Raw genomic sequence first — 25590 nt, 5'->3', positions numbered from 1 at the left:
AGGAGAAGGGGGAGACAGGGGCTGGGCCTCGCTGTCTTTCGCAATTCTTACAAACACCTTCATGCTATTTTGTAGTTACACATGCTATGACGGTTCCATGGCTTTTCTTTTTCTTCCCAACACATGATTCCAGTGCATTCTTCCATTGTTTCTTCATTGACAGTTACTGAGCATTTTATATCGAAATCGTGTGCTTGGCTTTTAGGTATCACGATCCAGTAAAAGTATAATACCTAAAAGGCACACACACTGTCCACGTATGCATTTTACGATCTTGTAAATGGTCAGAAGTAAATGTAACTGTATTTATGCAAAAAAATACGTGTAAGTGTGTACAAATAAGTGTGTATTGCGCTCTTCATAGATTTGAATGCAAACTAAATAGGTATTGCATCTAATGGGTATTTTAATGTACTTGGCCTGTTGTGCTATGTGCTGTAGTATTTTTGTAATGTGCTACTTTGTACTACTTATGCGGGACACTTGGCCACCACAGCCTGGAACTGACTAAGTTAAAATACGAACCGCACTCTTCTCTGTTGAACACCATTGAAGTACTACAGCTCACATGTTGTGTATGCTAACAGTTGGTCCTTCGACGCATATTACATCTGCGTAAGGGATGTGTGCGTATCCGAAATAGATGTTAGCCCTTATTTTGCCGACGGTAATTAGCTTGGTCAGGTCCGAACCATGTATCAACGCGCGTATCGGATATTTCCAAAAGGAAGGATGCGCCTTATCCGTTCGACAATGTGAATTCAGAACAGAACATGTTACCTGCTCCTGCAGCTCCGCTCATACTTTCTGCAAGTTCAAGAAAATGGTCATATAAAGGGAATACGTTCAACACATCAGGCAGGGAAAGGCAACTTACGCGACATCTCGCTCGCCGAGTCTACTCCACTCAAAGAACTCATCGAACTCGCGTCAGCTGCAAAAGAGAAGAAATAAATGAGTTTGGAGACCGCTGTACGGTACAATGGTTCACCAAAAAAGGGAAATTGTTGTAAACAAGTTCGGCAATTTTGGTTCATTTTTTTCAGTGTCGGATACGTGCTTCAAGAGTGGAGATATCATAAACGATGTCCTCCTAGAACAGAGCACATCAACACTCCCGAAGTGAACGATGCACAAATGGTATGTCTTCTCCCATGGAATCTACAGTTTATGAGTCAACACAAATGCAAACACAGCTATTCACTGTTTCTATGCCTGGAATAGTGGCTGCACACATTAGGAGACCGTGTATAACTACAATGTTAATCGAGCGTAATACTTTATTCGCATCTTCGCGCTAGAAATGTAACGCCCAACATCCGCCGTATGTTTCCGCGCTTCCGACTTGTCAGATTGTTAATCCGTCTTCATCCGTGATCCTTTCCTCCATAATCTTACAGTAGACGTTGACGGCAACTATCCGACAACGAGAGAAACTTGAGGTATACGCACGCGTGGCCAACATCTGTCCCAGACCAGATCCAAACCTGATTGTTGAACTGGAATAGGTTGAAGTGGTTCCAGTTGGAGTGGTCCTTGTTCGATAACAGTTCAACTGGTGCAAGTTGCAACCGCTCCCCGTGTGAACTGGTACCCGTTCAAACTGGGCATGGTCGTAAACCTGATTCTTAAGGTGGGATCGGTTGAAGTGATCCCCGTTCGATAATACAATTACAGGTAGACATAGTGAGACAAATAAAAAAAAAAACAGCACGAACGGACGCAGCCGTTTTTCTAAGACGTCTTCCTTTACCAAGGTCTTGGGTCGCATCTTTGTATTAAGGATACACACAATGATGTCACGTTTTCATTCCATTTGTTCTCCTCACAAACATGAGCTCTTCTCACAATGGTTGCTCGTCTTGAAACTCAGTCTGGTAATCCCGTATGGAATGTGGTTAGATACTTGCTTGCACTTGCTTCCTGCAATACTGATGTTGTACGTTAAGCGCCTCGAATCAATTACAGATTGATTGGAAGTTGCTAAGACGTATGCCTCGCACCGTTGCAGGAGAGTTACGCTCCATTTTAGACAAGGTGCGGGTTGTGCGTGAAATTTGCTAACTTTGCCAATGATTCTGGCCGTTACCGCGATATTCCCAATGAAGGTTGCTTAGGGATGCTCCCATATGTTTTCTATAATGGGTTGTTCAATGTGACTACCAGAATCTCAGACCAAGCGGGATATTACTATTTCACCATCGCCAGCCGCCGATGGCAAAGTTGCAGTATCTACACAAAAAGTATAACAAATTAAACGAAAGAAAAAATAATGACCCGTAATATGATGCGTTCCTGTTGCTGCGCTAGATATTGAAGCCAGTTAAAGCAAGACTGGTGTGGCAGTTACTATAAGTACAGATCATTCACATTTGTCACTGGCTCAACTTGCAACATTGGACCAATATTGGCAGTTTCATTGGCACAATATCTGTCCGAGTTGTATGGCTTATAGTGAAGCAATGTAACTTATATTGGCTGCCAATGTTGGACCGACATTACACCAATGATGGTGTGTTGCTTGGGACAGATCTGGAGGACAATTAGAGCTCTGAAGGATGCGCCCCCACAAAAGAATCCTCTCGCGGCATTGGCTATCATTAAGGCTGCAGACGAAAACATGCTACCGACAGATTTCGTCGTCCTGAGGACACCGGCGGCCGCCTCGACGACAGCGGTACACGGCGGTTTTGTTCAGAGCATGATGACATAAATTCACCGAGACAGGCGTCGGCCACCGGAGGTTATGGACCGCGACTTACTGTAATCGAGCTAAAGACTGCGTTGAAACTTGTGAAAATCACCTATGCCGCACTGCCAAGCCTTGACGAGCGGTTACTCCAAGCTCTGCTTCATGTTTGTAAGACGTCTTGGCGACAGGGTTCCGTACCTTCTACCTGGAAGGAGGCGTTAGTCGTGCCTATCCTGAAACTAGGCAATCCCTCAAATGCCCTATCCTCCTTTCGCCATGTGAGCCTGACAAGCTCCATGGGAAAACTGATGGCGAGAATAGTTTAGCATCAACGCGACTGGTGGCCACAAAGTGTGTTCCCTCATAAATTGTGTGTTCCCTCATTTCCTCGCCAGCGAAGCTCCACTGATCCAGTTCTCGACGTAGTCTCTACAGTCCAGCATGCTCGTGCTTATCGGCGGGTTCTTGTATTGGATTTCCTGGACATCAAGTGCGCATATGATACCGTCTCGCACATTTGTGTGCTCCACGCCTTTTCGTTTTTTTTATTTTTGACTATGTAGACGACTCTTCAGTTGGCTCCACGATTTTCTAACGAACCGAACTGTCGCTGTCCGCACATCCCACGGCCAAGTGCTCTGTTGATCAAGGCGTACCCCAAGGAAGCAGGAAGGCCGATCGATAATTCGAAATCGATGAAAATTGATAATTACTCGCAAAGTAGTATTCTCTATCTATACCGATGACGTTGCCTTTTGGACTGTAGGCAAGTCACGACCAGCCATTCAACGCGGTTTGCAGCTAGCTTTAAATTAATCTCCATGTGTACCTCTCGCGACTTGGAATGTACCTTTCGCTCGAAAAGTGCGTCGAGCTCATTTTCACTCTCACTGATATGAGAAATTTCCTACTTTGGGTCGGTGCAAAGAACCTCGAGCCTCTACGTTCCCATCGCTTCCTTTGCGTGGTCCAGGACTCGAACCTGCGTTAGGCTCGCCACATGAAACATCTTGAAACCAGAGTGCAGCGATCGCTTCCTGCAATTCAACATCTTTCTGGCTTAGGATGGGGCTGTGATCGACGTTCCCTTCTATCCGTTCACACGGCTTTGGTGAGAGCGACTTTGCTTTGCGGCCTTCCAATCATGATTTCTACAACGTTGTTATATGCCATTCGGACACTGTTTGCCCCAAGCCTTCGTTGCTGCCTTGGAATTCCAAGAATTGCTGTAACACGGCAAGTCCTAGCTGAAGCTGGTCAACTCCCGGTGGAGGTCCTTCGTGAACTTAAAACGGCTCGACACTTCTTACGTTTGCGCGCGCACATTCCCCGTCACCCACTCCTCAGAAAAGTTCGATACCGTCCTGAAAGTCATTTCCATCGCGTAGCGCAGAGGACACGCAGGGCTCTCATTGGCTTCATAGCTAAGGACGTCACACCCCGAATGTGCCCTGGTCTCTGACTGTGCCACCCACCTGTGCACTTCTTTCGGACCTCTAGGAACGACGAGATCAGGTTCCCCCTCAAGTCCTTCGAGATTACTTTTATGCTCCGGTAGACACGATGATTTCTACGTCCGCCGCAGCATGCAACGATGGCGCATCTCGAAACTGCAGGTCTACGACGGCATTTGTCACCCCATCCGAAGGTGCAGTGGAAGGACGTCACCTTTCGCATGAAACCTCATCAACAGCCGCGGAACTCGATGCCATGAACTTTCTGCAGCATATCGTTCACTTTACCCAACGGGATTGGGTCGTATTCACTGGCTCAACATGTGCACTGCCAGCAATTGAAAATTCTGGCATCCGAGGCTCATCCGCGCGGTTCATCATGAACGTGTTAATGTCTTACAAACTTGTCCATGAAGCGGGGCACAGGCTGGGTTCCAACCCATTGCGGTGTCAAAAGGAATGAACAGAACCGCAGCACCACAGAAGCAGCTCTCTCGTCTCGGAGACGGACGCGTATTGCGCTGCTGAAAGGACATCCTCGGTCCGTACTTCGACGCCTCGTGACTCCTCTGGCTACCCGCCAATGGACCGCTGATATTCTCCCCCATCCATGCTGAGCAGAGTTCATCCAGCGCTCACTTTCCGCATGCCTCGACATATCTCTCGTCAAGATGCCGCATTAGTTGATCGAATGCGCCTCGATGTGGCTTTCACAGCACAATTGCGTTGCCACTTGAGGCAAGTTTACTCTCCCTATTGCAATCACCGCAGTACTGTAGAAGATCTAAGGCACATTCTTCATCATTGCGCACACTAGAAACCTTCTCGAACCGTACTAAACGGAAGCCCAAACGAGCCAGACTCTCGCCCCCTCTCTAACAAAATTGATTGGTCCCTTGCCACATCCAGACCACCAAACCTCTGCCCTCAAAGCTCTCCATAGGATACCATAGGATTTGGGTTCCTATTGTAAAGGGGCCCATTATTTCATTCACGGTACCACCACCAGCAAAGTAGTACAGTATCGCCCCTCGCTATGAAACTGCCGAGTTATCATGTTGTAATAAAATTGTTGCTGTTGTTGTTTTACAGATTATTGTTATGACCACATAAAGTTCCATGCGCCGTTTTTTGCGCGGGACACAGCCATGCTATAAAATCGAATAACGTGAGAACTTGGGATACCACCTTTTGTGAAAAGTTACCACGAACAATAAATATCAACGTTATCTTGTCATCTGATTGACGGGCGTTTAATGGGGGGCAATGCAAATGCGTTACCTACCCGGCATTTTGGAACTCGCTCTTTCGCCAGTTGCACATACACTATGCCATCCGAACATATCGAAACAAACTATAACATCCTTATAGGAATAACCTGCTTCTCTTTAAAAATACCTGTCCCAGTTTCTCGCGCAATATTTCACAACCAGAAACGTCTGCTAACTCCTTCACAGTTAAAACCTATCTCGTAATGATAGGCGGCATCTTCCTCGGAGCAGCATGACACTTGGAGCGCAAGGTGCATCATAAAAGGCCGCAAGCCATTCAGTGTGGCCACACGGAGGATTTCGAACTTCCGTTGCTTAATTCTGAAAAGGCAACCAAAACGCGCAGAGAGAAGGCCGCAATCATGCACGAGGTTATGGGTGTAATTACATTTCTCCGACATGATAAGTCAGTGACACAAGGAGTTTCAAAGGGCCGTCTGTGTCTGACTTGCCTACACTAGTTTGCTTCCATTGTGCTTGCACGTTCTGCTACCATGCCTTTCTCTTGACATCAATCGGAAAGCCTAGTATGCAATGTGGTACCATATTTGGCGGAACCTCGTTTGAAAATTCTTTCATCGCAAAATGAGCTTTTATTCACTTACCAGAAAAGCGCAGGTATTTTCGCAAAATTCGCGAGCGCACTTTTCCTCGCGTATTTAAAGTTCCGCGAAATATACGAACCAATGACAGAAAAATGCGCGAACGAAACCTGGAAGAAATTTGGTCAAGGCGCTTGGGTAACTTACGTTCGCGTTTTTTTTTGTTTTTTTTTTTATTGCCTTGTCTCACTATGTGTTCAGGTCTTCTCCGTTGTAATTGTTGTTGCACATTGGGGGACTGCTCTTATGTTTGGGGTGAGAGCACCTTTAACATGTTTACGTTCATTAATTAACATATGTATATGTTTTGTAAGTATGTAGGCTACTTTTCCTTAATAAAACCGTGGCGTCGTCACTTCAGATGCATCAAGTAAAATAAGTGCACATTATATTGAATTTTAACATTCAGAACAACAGTTCAAAAACGTCCCACATTTGTCCCAATATCCCAAGGTGACATCGCAGGGATATACCTGCGAGGTCCAAACAGTGCCCATATCCTGGCCTCCTGTATGTCGCATGGATATCTATGGGATATTTAGGCTGCTCCCAGGGATATCCCATTGTCCAAGATGGGATATCCTACAGACGTCGTCAGGACGTCTGTTGTTTGTTCGGTAAAAGTTGCCGCATCACTTATCGAGTCTTAATCGTACCTAGTCGAGGCGGTTACAAGGATGACTGGAGACGGGGAAATTCGGCGATGACCCAGATACCAGCCGAGTAAGCACCCCTAATCCCAGCGCTCTCAATCGGAATGGCTCAAAATGAAGACAAATGCAACGGGTTATTTACCCAGTTGTGGTACCCCTTGGTAACTTCTTCCTAGAAGTTCAAGGTGTAGGGCGCCTAAGACGCCAAATGCAGGGCCGACGCACCTCGGCATCGTGAATTTAATGTTCCGTGAATGATTGCATGGTCCAGGCTCCTCAGAAATTCGCGAATTATTCAGCCTGTGAATTTAACCTCTTATGCAGTGTAGCGCTATGTTCTTCAACGAAGTTCACCATATTTTAGAAGGAATCAGACGGGCTTCGACGCAGGAACCGAAGCATAATCCTTCAAGGAATACATCGCCCTCTTTGCAGTAAATAAGCGACCGGCAAACGAAAGCGCGGGGTTTTCAAAATGTTATAAAAATTACTTTCGTCCAAGCTCGGAGGGTGATGCACATCTGGGCGAACATAACTACAGTGGATACACAACAGAAAAAGCAGCCGGATCCGGCCACAGCAATTGAAGCACAACCTGTACGTGAACACGGAACACGCCCTCAAAAACACGTAAGACGCCGTAAGTAGCCAATCAAACTTAACAATGCATACGCAGTCTATCTCAACAAAGTAGCGAGACATAGTGAATCGAATGCTATCTTTTTTTGCGTACGTAAAGGACAGTGAGCGACGCGCTAGAACTCTGATATCCAAGGTGCGGTAAACGCAAGCAGCCTGATCTGACATCAATAAAGAATGCCCAACGTCCGTAAACGCAATCTCCATAATGTGCAAAAATGTGCTTATTGAATAAGCTTAATCCGTAATAAGCTAAACGTGCTCATGCAACCACAGCAATGATCGCGCGATCAAGGTGAAAAACGCAAAAACAGTAGCCTTATCTCGCCCCGGCAAGGGATGCGGAGTGTAATTGAACAGTCTCCAAAATGTGCGAAACGGAAAAAGTAGTTTTACATAGTCTCAGCAATGGCCGCATGCTCTACGTGAACAGAATCTCCGAACTGTGAAAAACTCAAAAACGGTAATCCTAACTTATTTCATTTTGTATTTCTTCCCGGTGTGCGCCGCGAAGCAACGGTGACTATGAGCGCCGTACAGCTTTAGACAGATGGAGAGAGGACAGCAGGAAGGATGGGGGTTAGTATGTATCCTCTGTCGGCTTCAGGGGGACTGTGCTCACATTCGTCCAGAAAGACATCAGACAGCACATTCAGCCTTGTCGCTGGTTGTTATCTTAACTCGCCTCAACTCGCCTCGCCAACAGATACGCAGTTTAAGTGAGCACAATTCCCCAAAATGAGCATATCGCGTAAACTAGCATTTTGTCATTTTCAGCAATGGGAGCGCGGTGTGCGTGCGCCCATTCTTATTTAATTAATTTTCTATCGTTTAATCTTGCCACTGAATTGCTGTTAATTTGCTCTTTTTTGCTCGCCTATTGCTACTAATATATGTTTTTGATTTCAGCGGTTTAATACAATTCAGACGCGAAATCGGTTTTTGCAATTGGATTTTGTTTGGTTTCCGCGAAATAACGCTTCTGATTTCAAGCAATAAAACATGTTACATACCCGCTCAGATGGTTACTTTAATTTGTCCCGGTGAACTCGTTAGCGGAAGACTTTGCACGAGCATCAACTGCTGTACCTTTGCCAGTACCGCGTCCTGCATCTACGTAAGGCGTAGCAGGCAATCTCTCTAGCAGCAGGCGAGAGACAGCTTTGCCAAAGTCCGACCCGCACGGTACGTCTTTCTTGCGTAAAATCAGGGTTTTAACACCAAGCGCAAAGTTTTGTATGGCGTAGCTGCCCGTGATTCACTGCATCAGGGAAGGTTTGATAGTTCACGCCCAGTTCACGGGCTTCCCAACCAATCACCACGTGGCAAGTCAAACCGCGTGATTTGGATTCGCGCCTCATTCGTTTTCACAGGAGTATTTTTTTAACGGTGCGTCGCCATGAAGAGTTTTACGTAGCGAGATATTCAAAGAAACACCAACCATAGGGGCCGGCCTTAAAGGAAGCAGAGGTTGGGTCGTCTGCGTACATGGAATGAAACGCTTCACAGGTTACGCTACAGATCGATAGAAAAACGTTTTCAAACACGCTTTCTTACAGTTATTATATTTTGCGTTCGGTATGCCGTCCTTCGATTTCTAAAAGCCAGCAACGCACATGCAGAGTAGATCCCGCCTCAGTCTTAACGAGCGTACTAGCGAATTAGCCTACAGCGCTTCTTTTACGAACATGATTGCAATACGCTCTCTCGCGTCACTCACAGACACTAACATATGAGACTGTAGCACTGGAATGTGTGCGTAAAAGATATTTCGAACCGACTAAGCCTCCGAATCTAAAACTTAGATATTAGCTTTCCAGACCATAGTTTCAAGATCGCTTACTCATTTTGAGTCGTAGGTATTTCCTTTCAAATAAGAAGTTCCTTTGTATCTTCTATCAGGGCTCACTCAAGGCTCACAGAGGAAGTGTTACGTCTTATGATGTACGCTATTCCACGTCACGTGCAGGGTAGAAGTAAAAGCAGCTTCTCAGGACAATATCGACGAAGTAGAAGACGTACATTAAAAATGTAGAAATAAAGTGCCTCTTCATTTTGAGAAGTATCTGAAAAAAGGTAGTTTATATGGCGCTAACCCAGCTGCACTACGGCAACTGTCATGTTAACGAACTGCAAGTATGGCGACCATGGGTTAAAATAACTAAACAAAAGAACATTGTGCCTCCGCTTGGTACCTCATTGGTACCTCATTGCGTAGAGTACATAGTCAATGTCACGTCGAGACTGGGAGGTACCCGGGTTCGAATCCCGGTGCCGGCTGTGCTGTCTGGGGTTTTTCCTGGGTTTTCCTCAGACGCTTTCAGACATATGTCGGCACAGTTCCCCTAGAAGTCGGCCCAGGACGCACATTTCCCCAGGGCGTCAGTCGTGACGTTGCCCACATACGTGAGGCCGACAACGGCAAGCCCTTTCACCACCACCACCACCACCAATGTCACAAAGTCATAGTATCCCAGCTGCTGTTGACATGCTCCTCCAAAGCTTAAGTCTAAGAGGCAACAGGTATATCACACTGACGTCATCGCCCAGAAATGGTTGCCGACTTCAAGGTGAACTGTGCACTGCACTCAAACAGCGTGGAAGGTACGGGGCCATTACATCCAACGAGCTGTTACATCCATCGTGTCGTTACATTTATCGGTGGACGTCATGGCACGATGGATGTGACAGCTCGTTGGATGTAATAGCACGGTATGGATGTGACCACGCGTTGGACGTAACGGCCAAAAAAGCTGGGTCGCCATGGGGACGTTGGGAGATAAGAAGGTCGACGGTAGTAGAAGCCCGGATTAGGAATAGCAGGAGTGAACCGGTGACCCGCCTGTGTTCAAGACGACTACAACCCGGAGGCGATTGCTGTGTGTGTGTTTCTTTCCTTTCTTTCTTTTTCGTTTTCTTTTTATGTAAGGAATAGCAAGTCGGCCCATGCCTGACTAACCTATTCCTGCTTCTTTTGCAATAAACAACTCCCCCCCCCCCCCCGGTTGCTGGTCAGTGGCGGTGTACATTCAACCACATTGCATAGTGCATGAATGTCCATCAATAATGCGTTACGGTACACACTAAGAACATTTGCGCCCATTTAGGTGCTGAACGGGTGTATTTTGGAATTTACACCCTACAGCCAAAAGCCGAACACCTATCCAGGTGCAAAGATGGTGTACTGTACAGTTTACACCCCACAGTCAAAATAGCAACACCTATCTTGGTGTAGAAATGGTCTACCGGCTGAGACAAAAGTTTGGGAAACGCACGAGCGGCGTCAATCCTCTGCGGAGCGACATCCTGCGAAACAGGGACGTCCACTTGATCAGAGGGTGGCCAGTGGCTGTTATCGCTTGCGATAAGGCTGCTTTCCATGCACATTGGAGATCAATGTCAGCCATCCACCCCTGAGTGAAAGTGTCAAATTCTGGTTTCCATTTCCATTTCCATCCAACGTTTGGGACTTATAAACATATGTTCAACGTGCAGCCAAAGAGCGTATGTTATTTTTCTTCATTTAATAATCCTACATGCGTATATCATAACTTGAGCGCGGATAAACATGAAGTAAAAACTTCCTAAATATGCATGAAAATATGCACAAAAAACCCCGAATGTACGCACTATTTTTGTTGGATTTGTCGTAACATAACACTATATCAAAAGCGTCCTGCAAGTACCAAAACTATTTAAAGGGATAGCAATACACAAAAATCACTCCTTGCTTGTCAGGCACTCAAGAATAGGTACAATAGCTGAATTGTGTGGATAATTATTATGTCAAACACAGATATGGCTCCAGGGCAGTTAGAACCTGCACGCACAGCTAGGATAATATTAATATCTTTTACAAAATCAAAGAAATGCAGTCTGCAGCATTTGTGGGCATCTACAATTCACCGCAAACTTTTGAGATCATCATAATGTAGTGGTCTACTTTTCTCTGCACACAGAGAGAAGCACTTGACATGTAAGAAGTACAATGCACGCCAACATTTTGTGCCATTCGCTTGCACTGTCTTGAGCGACCAACCATAAATACACCAAAATATACACTTACGTGCACTATGTGCATTTATACGCAACATAAAATGTTCGTAATCGGCCTCAAAGAAAGGCGAGGAACCTTTTCTCATTGCCCATATTCAAGACCATATCGAGGAAAAAAACTTGAATTTGTATAAAAATCCGCACTCTAGGTTTAACAATAATGCTGAAAAAAATAATCTGCTTACTTGATATTAGGGCCCACAATGCTCCAGCACTTCCTCATGTTCATCACTACCCAGAGTGAGGAAACAAAAACTTTCTAACACATCGCAGAGCGTGGGTTAATGGCATGCCTATTCCCAATCTTTTGAACTATCAGATGGTCATTTCGAGAATCGTGAAGGTTGCTCAGAAGTGTGTACTGGTGTGTGAAATTAACAGTATACACATGAAAGTGACTGTCAAACTCCACTGTTTCAAGAACCTGTCCAACCCCCAGGAACAACCGGTTCACCACATAAATGTCGCACAGCTGCACAAACACAGGTAGCTCATCATCAATGAGCTTCAGCACGAGCACACTTCCTGCTGAATGCAGGATGCCATCAATTGTGGCTGACGTCACCACCATAATGTTTTCACAGATAATGTTTTGATCATGTAGGTAAGAAACTAGAACATCTGGCAGGTGCTCGAAGAGACAGGGCTTGCAGCCTGATCTGGTCATTCTGAATTCAGTATAGCCCTGTGAAAACATGTACATCTGCAGGTACTGATATCTTGTTGCCAGACTGTAGGTGATGTTCTTGAAGTTTCGAATTTTGCGAGCAATGTCCTCAAAATACTGATGCTTCCCTTCGAAGCGCATAGCCCACAATCCAATGAGAGGTCCATATTCGTAGATGTACGACGGGTAATGAATAAGATAATGCATTTTGCATGGGACTTGCACGGATGGGAAAAGGATGTGAAAGTTCATCTGGAAGAAGTGGATACGACGCTGGAGATACGGCACATGAGTTCTAGGAATCGTCTTGCTCATCACGAGATTGACGATCTCCCTCAGCATCTTCCATACTGGATTGTCAGATGGGGCACCATCCCCAATCTAGAATGCAAGATATCGGAAGGTACAAAGAATTTGGCTTGCATTTCCTTTTATGTTTCCTTTCTTGTGGACAAATTCTCTTGACAGTTCTTCGGGCTTGTTTTTCTGGTCGTACATCCCGTAGGCAAAGTGGGCAATTTCTCTGTTTGGGTCATCTAAGGTGAAGAGCCCTGAAGATATGAGGCTTGAAATTATGTGCCTTATTACAAATGGAAGAATACCTTCATGCACATCATGCATAAGGTCAGGTGGAAGATGTTTTGTGGGGTCAAAGCCAGTGAATGTCAGATAACATGGCTCCTTGACACCATAAAGCGACACGGTGGATACACCGGAACTCAGCATGGCTAAATGGTATTGGTGAGCACTTAGTGTATGCACAGTAAATTCATCTTCGAGATATTTGAAGGAAATCTCATGGCGAAGTGCAAGGCAGAATCTGGAAATTCGGCCCTGGCTAAAGCTGCATTTGTAGCCGCCCAATCTGTGCTGCGATGAATTGTCTCCTGTGACCACAAACACTGACCCCTCGATCATTTCCCCACCTACAGTGATTCGTTCATTCTCGAGATGGGAGATATCTCTCAACAGTGGGAAATGGATCTTGTCCATTCCGTAAGTTTTTTTTTATTATTTATCATTTACCATCAGAACGATGGGGGAGCCGAGACAAAAAGCTGGAAGCTTGCTACGTGCTTGGCCTTCACAAGTAGGGCCAGCTGAATACTTGAGAAAGATGACCGGAACTTTTGATAGACATTCAGAATGGAAAAGTAGACAGCCATGATCTTGTGTTTCCCCCTCTTGCTCCCAAGTGGATCGCACACTTCAAACTCATCACTGTACAATTGTATGCACAGCTTCGATGTGTCACCCTGAAAGTATGGATGCTCACGGAATTCTGAGCCATCAAAAACAGACGAAAGGTGGTCGCATTCTGCATTTAAGTTAGCTTGTCTTTCTCGCACACCTGGGGTCTGTAACAAGTGCGTCAGTACGTCACATATGGGAATGTAGTGAAGCATGTCAACTTTGCCCCTTTCATTTCGGCCGAGAACAACTGTACGAGGTTCAACAAACGGCAGAGCTGCTTTCCAGTAAGACTCTCGACAGCGTCTTGTTTTCAGTTGCTGAAGTTTAGTTTAGTTTAGTTAGCCGTGTTCCACAAGTGATGTCATGTTTTCTTGCAGGTTAGTTGTAGGATCCTGCTCCACAAGTCCCTTAATGAACATCATAATGTCGTTTCAATTTCGTCCTCAGTGGACTCCGGCACACGTCTGCCCTCCTTCCACTTTAGAAGTTTTTTTTTTTTTTGATTGGGTGTAACTGTGGCTATGAGCGACGTACAGATGTGGACAGACGGAGAGAGGATAGCAGGAAGGAGTGGGGGACAGGGGGGTTAGTATGCGTCCTGGGCCGACTTCAGGGGGAACTGTGCCGACATTCGTCTGGAAAGTCTTCGGAAAACCCAGGGAAAACCTCAGACAGCACAGCCGGCGGTAGGATTCGAACCCACCACCTCCCAGTCTTCAGCACGACCTTGGTTACCACCAACGAGCGGACGCCTTAGCCCACTCGGCCATGCCGCTGGTTTTAGAAGTAACATAGCAAGTTCCTTAACGGCATCTACTGGCTCTGCAACAGTAGGGTCGTGCTCTGGCTCTTCCAGAGTGTCATCAGCTGCAGAGACGCTTCTGCGGCTGCTTGCTGGCTGTGTACTGTCAGGTTGTGGCTCAGCATCTCGTGTGCCCTCCTCAAGTAAATCGCCATGCCGTTGCGCAACATGGCTCCGATAGGATGAAAACTTGGATAAGGTTCTTGGGCAATTATTCAAAGCACAGACCCAGTTGCTTTCATGCCCGTGAGTTGAACGTAGATGCCGGAACAGGCACCGGAGGGAGAAAGCCCTCCACTGGCACCGTGAAATAGCGTATTGCGGGCATCTGGTGAATAGAATGGACTGAGGTTAGTCGTGCGAAAAGCTGCACCACATGATGTAAAAGTTAAATGGGATCTTAGCACCTTTTCCAAAGTCTACAAGAAACAAGAAACAGAAACAGTGATGTCTTTGTGCCCCCATATATTCGTCCGTGTGCTTTGTGGTGTCATACGACTAGCACAACAAGCCCACATCCCTGCCTGCGGGTTCTCCCGTCTTTTTATTGTTTTCCACCTTGCACTTGGGTCCTTATATACTTTTCGATCTGTAAATCTAGATCTGTACGGCATCACCAGACGACTATACTATCCGTAATAAGGTATCACCAGAAACCAATGGTCACACCACTACAGTGGCGAAATAACGAACTCGACGTTATAAGCATGCAGTTTGCATCATCGCATTCTCGCTTCGATACACGTTTATGATTGAATGCATTACTGCAGGCTGTCGTGCACCATATAGCTAAAACACGTTTAAGTGTGGCGTCAAAGTACTTCAGTTCGAATGAAACCAGGCAGAACAGAACTCTGCTTGAATGCTCGGACAAAGTAATTGATTACCGTTACCAATTACCCGGCTCCAAATGTAATTGAGTAACGAGTAGAAAAGTAGCGCGTTTCTACGGTCGTTACTTTGCATTCACGCCAATTATGCCCGCCTTTCTGTGCCTCAGAAAAGAACGAAAGAGAGGAGGAAAAAGGTTAAACAGCGGAGGAGGTGAAATAACCCGAAAAAAAATGTGTAGGATGTGTACATCTGCTGTATTTATCGAACGGGAAAACGTTGACCCGATTCTGGAAGAACATTGCAGGAAATTTCACAATGTTTCATAAATGTCCAAAGCTTCAGGTATCACCACACTGGTGTAGGAAGAGATTAGGAGGAGAGACCCTGGAATGCGAGAACATGTTATTACAATGGCTTCTGCGTGTTATAGTAGAACGTCCCAACATGGGCTGACGGAACGAGGGGCTTGACCTTGGGCAGATCATCTGAAAGATAAGGTAATCTCTTCCCGAAAAGTAATCAATTACTGAGCAATCTCAGAAAAGTAGTTGATCACTCCAAAAATTGCTTTGATATTAAAGTAACTGATTACTCGAAATATTATTCAAAAAAGTAATTGATTACAAGTAACGCAATTACTAGGAGCGTGTTACGGGCAAATCTGATTACACGTTATATATGCAGTAGTGGAGTGCCAAATAGTGCCGCGATAGCACCACGCTATATCACTTGTCACTTGTACACCTGGTTCGGTTTGGTTAGGTGAAAGGGAGACTCCGCAAGGATTGGAAAAAAAATAAGAAGGTGAGCATCACACCGGACACGAAGCACCTTCTCGATGCCGGAATACAACAAACGCATTCGTTTTGCGCTGGTAATCAATTCATAAATGATGACAATAGCAAGCCCAAACCGAAATACGATCAGAGAGAGAAAAAAGAGTTCCATACGAAGGTTGTTCGTCCGGGGCAGGAAAACATAACGTCACTCACCAGCATTGTTGTCTGCTTGGAAACCTGCGTTCTCCCCAGATGATGTCAGCAGTATGGTGGGCTAGTGTGAGTGGCGCGCCGAGCAGCCTATGCAAAACATTGCGGGCGTGCACCCCTTCATTGAAGCCGGGCACGTTTATATTTGACTGCCGCAGACCACGACACTATGCTCAGCATTCCAGTGTGTGGCTATTTTCTGAGTAACTACTCAACTACTACTACTACTCAACTATTACCACTCAACTATTTGTACTCAAGTCCGGTGACACCCAGGGCTGTGACGGAACTCGGCCCATGTGCGCTGCCAGCGAAAGACACCGGAATGGCACAACGCATGTGATGTCGCAGGCGCAGTAGCCGCTCATTTTTATCAGTGGGAGCATAAACAGCAATCCATCGCATGTGTGAACTATATATTACCTGTTTTTGTATACGTAGCAGACAATAAAGCGAAGAGTTTACTTGTCTCCTCACGTATTGGCCGCTTCCTACTTTTATCAATGGACCGTGCCAGTAGACACAATGTGCCAGATCGCGGTTTTACTAGTAGATTAGTTTTGCGCACCGATAAGAGGTACCCTTGACAAACTTTGCGCTTTGGTTCTTTGCGCTTTTTTTCGTGCCCCGAGCTTTTTGCTTGGTCATTGAGGACAAAAAGTATATGTGTCCCACCTTCCTACGTCCACGCATAGGTTATAAACCGTGCACTTGTTTATTAAGGCTGTTTTTATGAGATAGTCGAACACAACCCGAAGCGAACATTGTTATTAACCGTTATTTTTGGCTGAACTAGAACTGAACCGTCAGAAAAATACCGGTAACCGGTTCAAATTACAGGTCATACGGAACCAAGGACGGAACTTTGCATGTTGAGCATGAACATCGAGCTTTCTTTTTTTCCTTTATTAGTTTCGTAGCCTTCCTCTTGCTTGCCGAAGAGATCGTGCAGTGCAGGAATGTTCTCGATTTTTTGGAGGTGTGAAGCAACAACACATATGGTAACTGAAAAGTGTTGTGTGTGAAAAAGTGTGAAAAGTGACTACTAATGGCTATGACACACACATGAATATATTGCCACGAATCATCTTCGAGAAACTTCCAGGGCAGGCACGAAACGGTATATCTCATCGCGGTGCATGCTGAAGAAGAAGAAAGAAGCTTCCAGACACATCGCCTGCAGTGCACGTGCTGTTTCTAGACTTTTCGGCGCGACACTTTAATGCTTGTGCGCTCCAGGCTGGAGCATTCATTCTTTGGACTCAGTTGTGTTCAGAGAGCTATCACTCTTGTGCTTTTCCTACCAAGTAGTTTAATAAACCGTTTGCTGTTTGCAAACGACTCGCCGGCCCATTTCGCTTTGTGACAATATATGAGAATGAGGGATCAACGGCAGTTTTGGGTAGTCATCATGAAATGACGTACACTGTAATAACATGCTCATCAGCCTCAGCTATTGGTGCCACTGCGCCGCTCCTTGGTGGGGATCGTCGTTTTTGTTTACACGCGGAACGCAGTTGTGGGCTAACGTGGAATTGTGGTGACCGGGCTTCCTAACGTGCTGCGTAATGGTTAGGTACTGTTCTGTTCCGCTTTGTAATGCATATGCCACGGGAGAAGGAAGAATTCACACCCGTTAAGGTTCCTCCAACACTGGGATCCATCTATGATGCAGGGGGAACAAGAGGGAAATTTGTCTGCCTCACACCCTGTATTCTCGATTTTCTTGCTCTCTTCTTTCAGCCTGAGAGATTTCTCTTTTTCTTTTTTTGGTGGGGGGCGCACCCCTTCAGGTGCCTTTGGGGGGGGGGGTAATGTTGTAATCTTATTTTTATAAGATTACAACACTAGATTCTTCTGTTCTATTTTGAGCAGTGCGTTGCGAAAGCAAACTGACCTCAACTGGTTTATTCCATCTGAACTCAGGCAGGATGGTCAGGTCACCATCACCGATTTCCTTTAAAAAATATACGTTAAACCACGACACGCATACACACAGGACAGATATTGTGGCGCTCCCGCCGACACTTCCGACAGAGCGACTTTGACATTTGTTTCCTCGCCCTCGGACGGCCCCAAACTATAGATTTTTTTTACGCAATATGTCAGGTACAATGTGTTTGAGCGTGCATAAACAGTCTGGCTCAATCCTAGTTCAAGCAAAATTCCGTCCCAGCAATATATTTTGAGTCTTTCTGACTCTTTTTTCTGAACGTAGAACGTGAAGTTCAGCGACGTTCTGAGTTGGCGGCTTGTGTTTCCGACATGAACAGCAAATACAGTATGGACCGCATGTACTGTGCCGACTAGGCGGGGCTATGGTAGCCATCATCAGCCAAATATAGAGAGAACTGCGTTTTTCTTATCAGAAACAAGTTCCCTAGAAATAGCTCAGGCCTCAAAGAAGGCAGAATGGGAGGCAGTTGGAGCGGCCATCGGATTCCAGTCTTGCCCCATGTGGCCGAAAAAAGTGGAAGGAGATGACCGCGTAATCCTCAAATTGATGTCAAACTTGCATGCCTGCCTTCCTGCTTTCGGGAAGACTGTGCTCCCCACAATGGTGTTTTTTTTTTTTTGGCAGTCGTTTCTCAAAATCCCTTTCTCCGATATCCTTTATATTTTGCAGTCCAGGCTACGACCTACATGCGTCCGCAGAACGGAAGGTTCCCCTTCAGCACAATTAAGGGTAACGGGCGGCAGATTATTATTATTATTATTATTTATTTACTGAAAGATTGGAAATGCCGAGCAGCTTGATGCCTTGAGTCTTGATACCACCTATAAAATAATACCATAATAACACATAACTATGCACTTTTTAAGCACCTAGTTGTGAAGAACTGCTTTATTTGTGTAAAATATTTTCACGAACACAATACACAACTATAATACAGATCACGTAACTTGCAAGGCAGAACCTGGCTGGACGACGCCGTTCATATTCCTTTTCAGAAGGTACTCTGGTTGTTGCTCGGAAACTGTGGACATCTCGACAGTGACGCGTCCATCTTCTTCCACTTTCTTTGTCCACATGTGGCAACACTGGATTCCGACGGCCGCTAGCACTGCCTTCTGTTCTTCCTTCTTTGAGGCCCGGTATCCCAGTAAACCACAAATGTCTATTAGACATACCAGAAAGATCCAAGACATCTAAGACATTTGGGATGCCTAGTAGACATCCGGATATGTCCAGCTAACGTAGTATGGATGTACTATGGATCGTCGGAAGCTCATACATAACTGTATAAATGTATGTCCTCTGGATGTAACAGCTGGACATTGGTCACGTCCAGTGGACGTGTTTGTGAGGCATTGCGACGTCTAATATACGTCCAATTCATGTTCCTATCGGTCCATCAACTACATTGGTGACCCCAACAAAACCCGACATGGACCCAACGCCAGCAAACCCCGCCGTTAACGTACCCTGCGCCTTTCCGCATGCGGCCTCACCGTCCAGCACGGCCCCGCCCACATCTGCAGCCGTGCAGCATTTCGCCGTTCGGCTTCCCCCCTTTTGGCCCCAAAACCCAACTGTATGGTTTTTGCAGGTGGAGTGCCAATTTGAGCTCGCGCACATCACCACTCAGCTCACCAAATTCCGCCACGTTGTCAGCGTTCTTCCGCAAGATATTGCCGCCCAGCTGGTCAATATCCTGTCTGCTCCTCCAGCGAACGCACTCTTCGATGCCCTGAAGACTACCATCCTGGAGCGCACTACAGCATCGGAGCGTAAGCGCCTCCAACAGCTTCTGACCGCCGAAGAGCTTGGTGATCGCCGCCCGAGTCAACTACTGTGCGACATACAAAATCACCTTGCCGATCGCGCGGCGACTTTTGATCCCACCCTCTTAAAGAAGCTCTTCCTTAGCCGCCTGCTCGCGAACGCGCAAATGATTTTGGCCACGGCAACCACCCTCCCTCTGCAAGTCCTGGCCGCTCACGCGGACAAGATAATGGAGGTCTCCCCTCCGCAAGTCGCTGCAATTCCTGCTGCCGCCTCCTTCTCCCACGCTGTTGCGTCTGGACCAGCTACTTGCGCCGCCACTTCTGACACCCACCCTTCGAACCTCACGGGTGCTGTGGCGCAGCTCCAAGCCGATCTCGCCGTCTTTCGACCCTGGTAGTTTCCTCACTCGCCCGCAACGACCCTCGGCGGCGAGGATCAAGATCTCCACGACGTCGTTACAACAGTCGTCCCCGTTGTCCCACACCTACGCCACAACAGCCATCCCGTCTCTGCCGTTACCATCGCCGTTTTGGCTCCAACGACCAGCACTGCATTCTTCCTTGCTCCTGGGCGGAAAACTCCGGCGGAGACCGCTAGTGGCTGCGGCAGTCTCCGACAATCCAGGCAGCCGAATTTACTTCGTGGTGGACCAGGCATCCCACACCAAATTCCTGGTCGATACGGGCGCCGAAGCTAGCGTGCTCTCTGCCTCTGCCCTCGACAAAAGGCGCTCCCCGCCTTTTCATCTCACTGCCGTCAACAATACCGGAATTCCCGTGTACACGCAGCGCTCCCTCACCTTAAACCTAGGACTGCGACGAAATTTCCCATGGTTATTTTTGGTGGCCGCCGTCGACAGAGCCATTTTGGGAGCAGATTTTCACCATCATTTGCGCCTCACCGTCGACGTCACTCCCTTCCAGCGGCAGCGGCTGGCGACCTTCCCCCTCCGGCCGGCCCAACCATCTCTGCACTTATGTCGCCTTATGCGGCCATCCTGTGCGACTTTCCTAGCCTCACTCGTGCACCGGAGTGGACGAAGCCTGTGACGCATGGTGTCGTACACTATATCAACACCACTGGTGCACCAGTCTTCGCTCGCCGGCGTCGCTTGGCGCCCGAAAAGCTCAAGACAGCTCGCGCTGAGTTCGACCACATGCTTTCCATTGGTGTCGCCCGTCCCTCTTCTAGCAACTGGTCATCCGCACTTCACATGGTGCCTAAGAAGACGGGGAACTGGCGCCCATGTGGCGACTTTCGTGCATTCAACCTGGTCACAACACCCGACCGGTATCCCCTCCCCAGGCTTCAAGATTTCACCAGCAACCTGCGCGGCGCCAAAATCTTCAGCACAATAGACCCAATGAAAGCGTACCACCAGATTCCAGTCGCTCCAGAGGACATCAACAAGACAGCGATTACGACACCGTTTGGACTGTTTGAGTTTCCGCGCATACCCTTCGGTTTACGAAATGCGGCTCAAACGTTCCATCGTTCCATCGATTGCGTTGTCCGAGGGCTTCCTTTTGTTTTTGCTTATATAGACGATATTTTGGTGGCAAGCTCCTCACTTCAAGAACACGAACGCCACCTTCGCCTGCTTTTCCAGCGCCTTGCTGACCACGGCATCGTCGTGAACATGGCAAAGTGTGAATTCGGTGTCGCCTCCGCTGAGTTCTTAGGCCACCGAGTCACTTCTGAATGCATTGCCCCCCTGGAAGGCAAGGTCGAGGCCATAACCAACTTCCCCCGTCCTGAGTCCCTCCGACAACTGCGCCGCTTTCTCGGGCTTATAAATTTTTACCGGCGTTTTATCCCGCACTGCGCAGAGATCCTACGTCCTCTTGAAGAACTGCTCGCCGGAGGGAAATCAAACACGTCTCCTGTACCGTTGACCCCGACAACTGCGGCCGCCTACAGCAAGATCAAAGGCGACCTCTCCCAGTCGATGCTGCTGTATCACCCGCAACATGACGCCCCAACAGTACTCATGGTCGACGCGTCTAATGTCGCCGTCGGGGCAGTCCTCCGACAGCAGATCGACGGCGCCTGGCGGCCCAGGGGCTTTCTTCTCCAAAGCCCTCCAACCTCCAGAGAGAAACTACAGCCCTTTTGGCCGTGAACTGCTGTCTGCCTACCTTGCCGTACGGCATTTGCGGCATTTCTTGGAAGGCCGTCGGTTTTCCATCCTTTCCGACCACAAGCCCTTGACGCATACCTTCCGTTCCGCCAGCCGTCGGTACTGCCCCCTAGAAATCCGCCATCTCTCCTACATCGCGGAGTTTTCCACAGACATCCAGCACGTCCGTGGGGCGGAGAACTCTCCGGCCGACGCATTGAGCAGGCTTGCGCACCTGAACGCCATCGACCCCCAACTCTCCCCTGAGCTCATCGCCCAGGCCCAGACCTCCGATGACGAGCTCACCCGCTTGCGCGCTTCCAACACCACCTCTCTGAAGCTTACCGACGTCGCAATTCCCGCCTCTGCGCTGACGCTGTGTTGCGATACGTCCGGGGCCCAGCCCAGGCCTTTCGTTCCCGCCGGTCTTCGCCAAGCGGTCTTCAATTCCCTGCACGATTCCCTGCATTGCGCATCCCGGCGTTCGCGCGTCCCAGCACATGATCAGTGCAAGTTATGTTTGGCCCTCGATACGTGCCGACGTTCGGACTTGCGTCCGCGCCTGCCTGCCCTGTCAACGATCAAAGTTGTACCGCCACACGATCGCCCCCCATGGCTAGTTTGCCCTTCCCGACACTCGCTTCGACGTGGTGCATCTGGACATAGTGGGGCCCCTGCCTCCGTCATCCGGTTTTCGGTACATGCTGACAGCGATCGACCGGTTCACCCGTTGGCCCGAGGCTGTGCCAATGCCCGACATGACTGCCGAAACTGTCGCCACTACCTTCCTCTCAGTATGGATCTCCCGATTCGGCGTTCCGTCTCAGGTCACTACTGACCACGGCAGACAGTTTGAAATTGCCCTCTTCTCCGCCTTCACAAACTTGCTCGCAACTGCCCGAGTGCGAACGACATCATACCATGCTGCGTCCAACGGCATTGTCGAGCGCATGCACCGTCATTTAAAAGCTGCACTCATTGTTCACGAAGACCAAACGCACTGGTCGGCCCACCTGCCCATGGTCCTTCTTGGACTCCGTGCCGAACTCAAGCCTGACCTTGGCCCCAGGCGTGCGGAGCTCGTCTACGGCAGAGCCCCGCGCCTGCTCGGCGAATTTTTCGCCTCCTCTTCAAACCAGTATAACGCATCAGACTTTGTGCGGCATCTTCACGACTTTTTCAGCTCCATTCGTCCCGTCCGGCCTCGCCCATCCTCGTAATACAGGCCCTACGTTCCACAAGACCTCCAGAGCGCCACCCACGTTTTCGTTCGCACTGACGCTATACGGAAATCCCTGACACCGCCTTATTCCGGTCCTCATCCTGTACTTGGACGCGCTGGCAAGAACTACCGTGTCAATCTCAACGGGACTCACGACACTGTGAGTGTCGACCGTCTCAAGACGGCCTACGTTGACGCTTGCCCGACGTCCCGTTCCCCCTTCAACGTCGTCGGCCCGACGTTACTCCTCCGTCCCACCAGCCTGCAGCCAAGACCGTTACATGGTCTGACAGTTTGGCACTGTCTTCAGGGGGATGACGCATGAGCAGATGACGCGCCGCTCCGTGACGCAAACGAAGCCAACACCTGTGTCACGCCCATCTGGCGCTCCTGGTGCTTGCGAGCCCCTTTCATTCTTTCCAGGTAGTTGGTGGCAAACGGCCACAGTATTGAAGCGGTCTTGTCCTTCCTGCCTGGTTTCAGGTTGGTTGCTAGCATGGGATTTGCGGTAGGTCTGCATCCTGAGCTCTGTCATTCAAGGCTGCAGACTTCGTCAATAGCAGACGCCACTTATCCTGTTAACTCTCTGGCGTTGTTCTCCCGGTCGAGATGTACATCGTGTGCTCCGCACTCCACATTTGTTGCGCGCTATCACTTGTTGTGCTGAAAAGGAACATTCCGCTTTGTGGACATATTTAGGCCATAGCCTGGACTATATAACTATAAAATGAAGGAAACGAGAGGTGTCGTTGTCGAGAAACGGGAGTCGAAAACACCTCTCACTGGCACTGTCTTCGTCAGGACAAAACAGTTTTTTGTCCTGACGAAGACAGTGCCACTGTCGAAACGTCGACCATTCTTTTTTTAATATATGTGTTAAATTGCCCATTAAATAAATTAGTTTTTGTTAACGTCCCTGTAATCTGTAGTCCAAGTCTTATTATTTCACTTTTATTCAACTTCGTAGCCGTCTGATATATTAACCTATTTGTTCTATATATATGTATATATACATATAGCTGCACGTTGAGCATGTGTACAGCTGTATGAACAGCTGCACTTTGCTGGGAGTGCACGATCAAATAGTAAACATATGCTCAACGTGCAGCTACAGAGCTTCGGCTATTTTCACTTTGTATATGTTATTGCTGGCTTGCACTGCGGCTTCCACAGATGGCGTCGTCACCGTGGAAGTTTGACGTCTCGCCGAGACGCACTGTTAGCGCCGACCCAAGATCGTGTCACTTCCCTACGCCTGGCTGACGAGTCCCAAGTAGGACGAAACAGCTGTACTTGGCTGGGAGTGCACGATCAAATAGTAAGCATATGCTCAAGGTGCAGCTACACAGCTTCGGCTATTTTCACTTTGTATATATATATATATATATATATATATCCCATATATATACGTCCCAAACGTCGCCACGCCAGCATTGTACAGCTATTTCCGCCTTATTGGGCTTTTATCAGAAATGTGTAGGTGGGCGACGTTTGAGCGAGTGGCGTCGGTGGGTCACGTGGAACGTGATGTCCTCCCGTCAAGGTGAGAAACTCTCATTTGAAAGCCCAGTAAGCCCAGTGCAAAGCCAGTGCTATACGTGCAGCCAAAGAGCTCCGGCTATTTTTTCCCTAGTATACTTCACTAGCTTTGCACTGGGCTTTCAGTGGCGAGTTTTCTCACCCTTACTTGAGGAATGAAGTGTTACGTGACCTTCGAACGCCATCCACTCAAACGTTGCCTGCCTGCGTACTGATAAGGCCCAAGAAGGCCGAAACAGCTGTCCAGTACTGGCATGGCGACGTTTGACACACAAACATATGCTATACGTGCAGCCATAGAGCTCCGGCTATTTTTTCCCTAGTATCTTTCACTGGCTTTTCACTGAGCTTTCGGTGGCGAGTTATCCCACCCTTACTTGAGGAATCACGTGTTACGTGTCCTTCTGACGCCATCCGCTCGGACGTTGCCTGCCTGCGTACTGCTGATGAGGCCCACGACTGCCGAAACAGCTGTCCAGTACTGGCGTGGCGACGTTTGACTTAGAAACATATGCTTCACGTGCAGAAAAATTAGCTCCGGCTATTTTTTCCCTAGTATACTTCACTGGCTTTGCACTGGGCTTTCAGTGAGTGAGTTATCTCACCCTGAAGGGAGGAATCACGTGTTACGTGACCTTCTGACGCCATCCGCTCAGACGTTACCTGCCTGCATACTGCTGATGAGGCCCAAGAAGGCCGAAACAGCTGTCTAGTACTGGCATGGCGACGTTTGACTTACAAACATATGCTATACGTGCAGCGAAAGAGCTCCGGCTATTTTCTCCCTAGTATACTTCACTGGCTTCGCACTGGGCTTTCAGTGGCGAGTTTTCTCACCCTTACTTGAGGAATCAAGTGTTACGTGACCTTCGGACGCCATCGGCTCAAACGTTGCCTGCCTGCGTACTGCTGATGAGGCCCAAGAAGGCCGAAACAGCTGCCAATAGTGCTTTTCCCGCTGGGTCCTTTGGATCTCTCCACCAACGAACAAACGGACTGAACCTAACCTAACATGACCTAACCCAACCTAACGTGACGTGAACCAACCCAACGTAACCTAACCCAAACTAGCGCGACCTGACCGAACCCGACCTCACTTAACCCAACTCACCCCACCGCACTCCACT

At 47.9% G+C, this 25590-nt stretch overlaps 1 protein-coding gene and 1 long non-coding RNA gene across 2 annotated transcripts; one reads left to right on the top strand and one right to left on the bottom strand.

Moving 5' to 3' along the window:
* Window positions 1-748: 748 nt before the first annotated feature.
* On the bottom strand, window positions 749-9287 carry LOC135376616 (uncharacterized). Its single transcript, XR_010417774.1, has 3 exons — window positions 9155-9287; window positions 878-934; window positions 749-807 (listed from the first exon to the last, which is right to left on the bottom strand). It is a non-coding gene; the product is annotated as an uncharacterized LOC135376616 (long non-coding RNA).
* A 13116-nt stretch (window positions 9288-22403) lies between these two features.
* LOC135394606 (uncharacterized) lies at window positions 22404-22922 on the top strand. The gene has a single exon (XM_064625433.1). The coding sequence runs from the start codon at window positions 22404-22406 to the stop codon at window positions 22920-22922; it is 519 nt and encodes a 172-aa protein (XP_064481503.1).
* The last annotated feature ends 2668 nt before the right edge of the window (window positions 22923-25590 follow it).

This window comes from Ornithodoros turicata, chromosome 1, assembly GCF_037126465.1.
Source record: "Ornithodoros turicata isolate Travis chromosome 1, ASM3712646v1, whole genome shotgun sequence".
NCBI lineage: Eukaryota > Metazoa > Arthropoda > Arachnida > Ixodida > Argasidae > Ornithodoros > Ornithodoros turicata.
The sequence above is the reverse complement of the archived record's forward strand: the minus strand, read 5'-3'. Positions and strand labels throughout refer to the sequence as shown.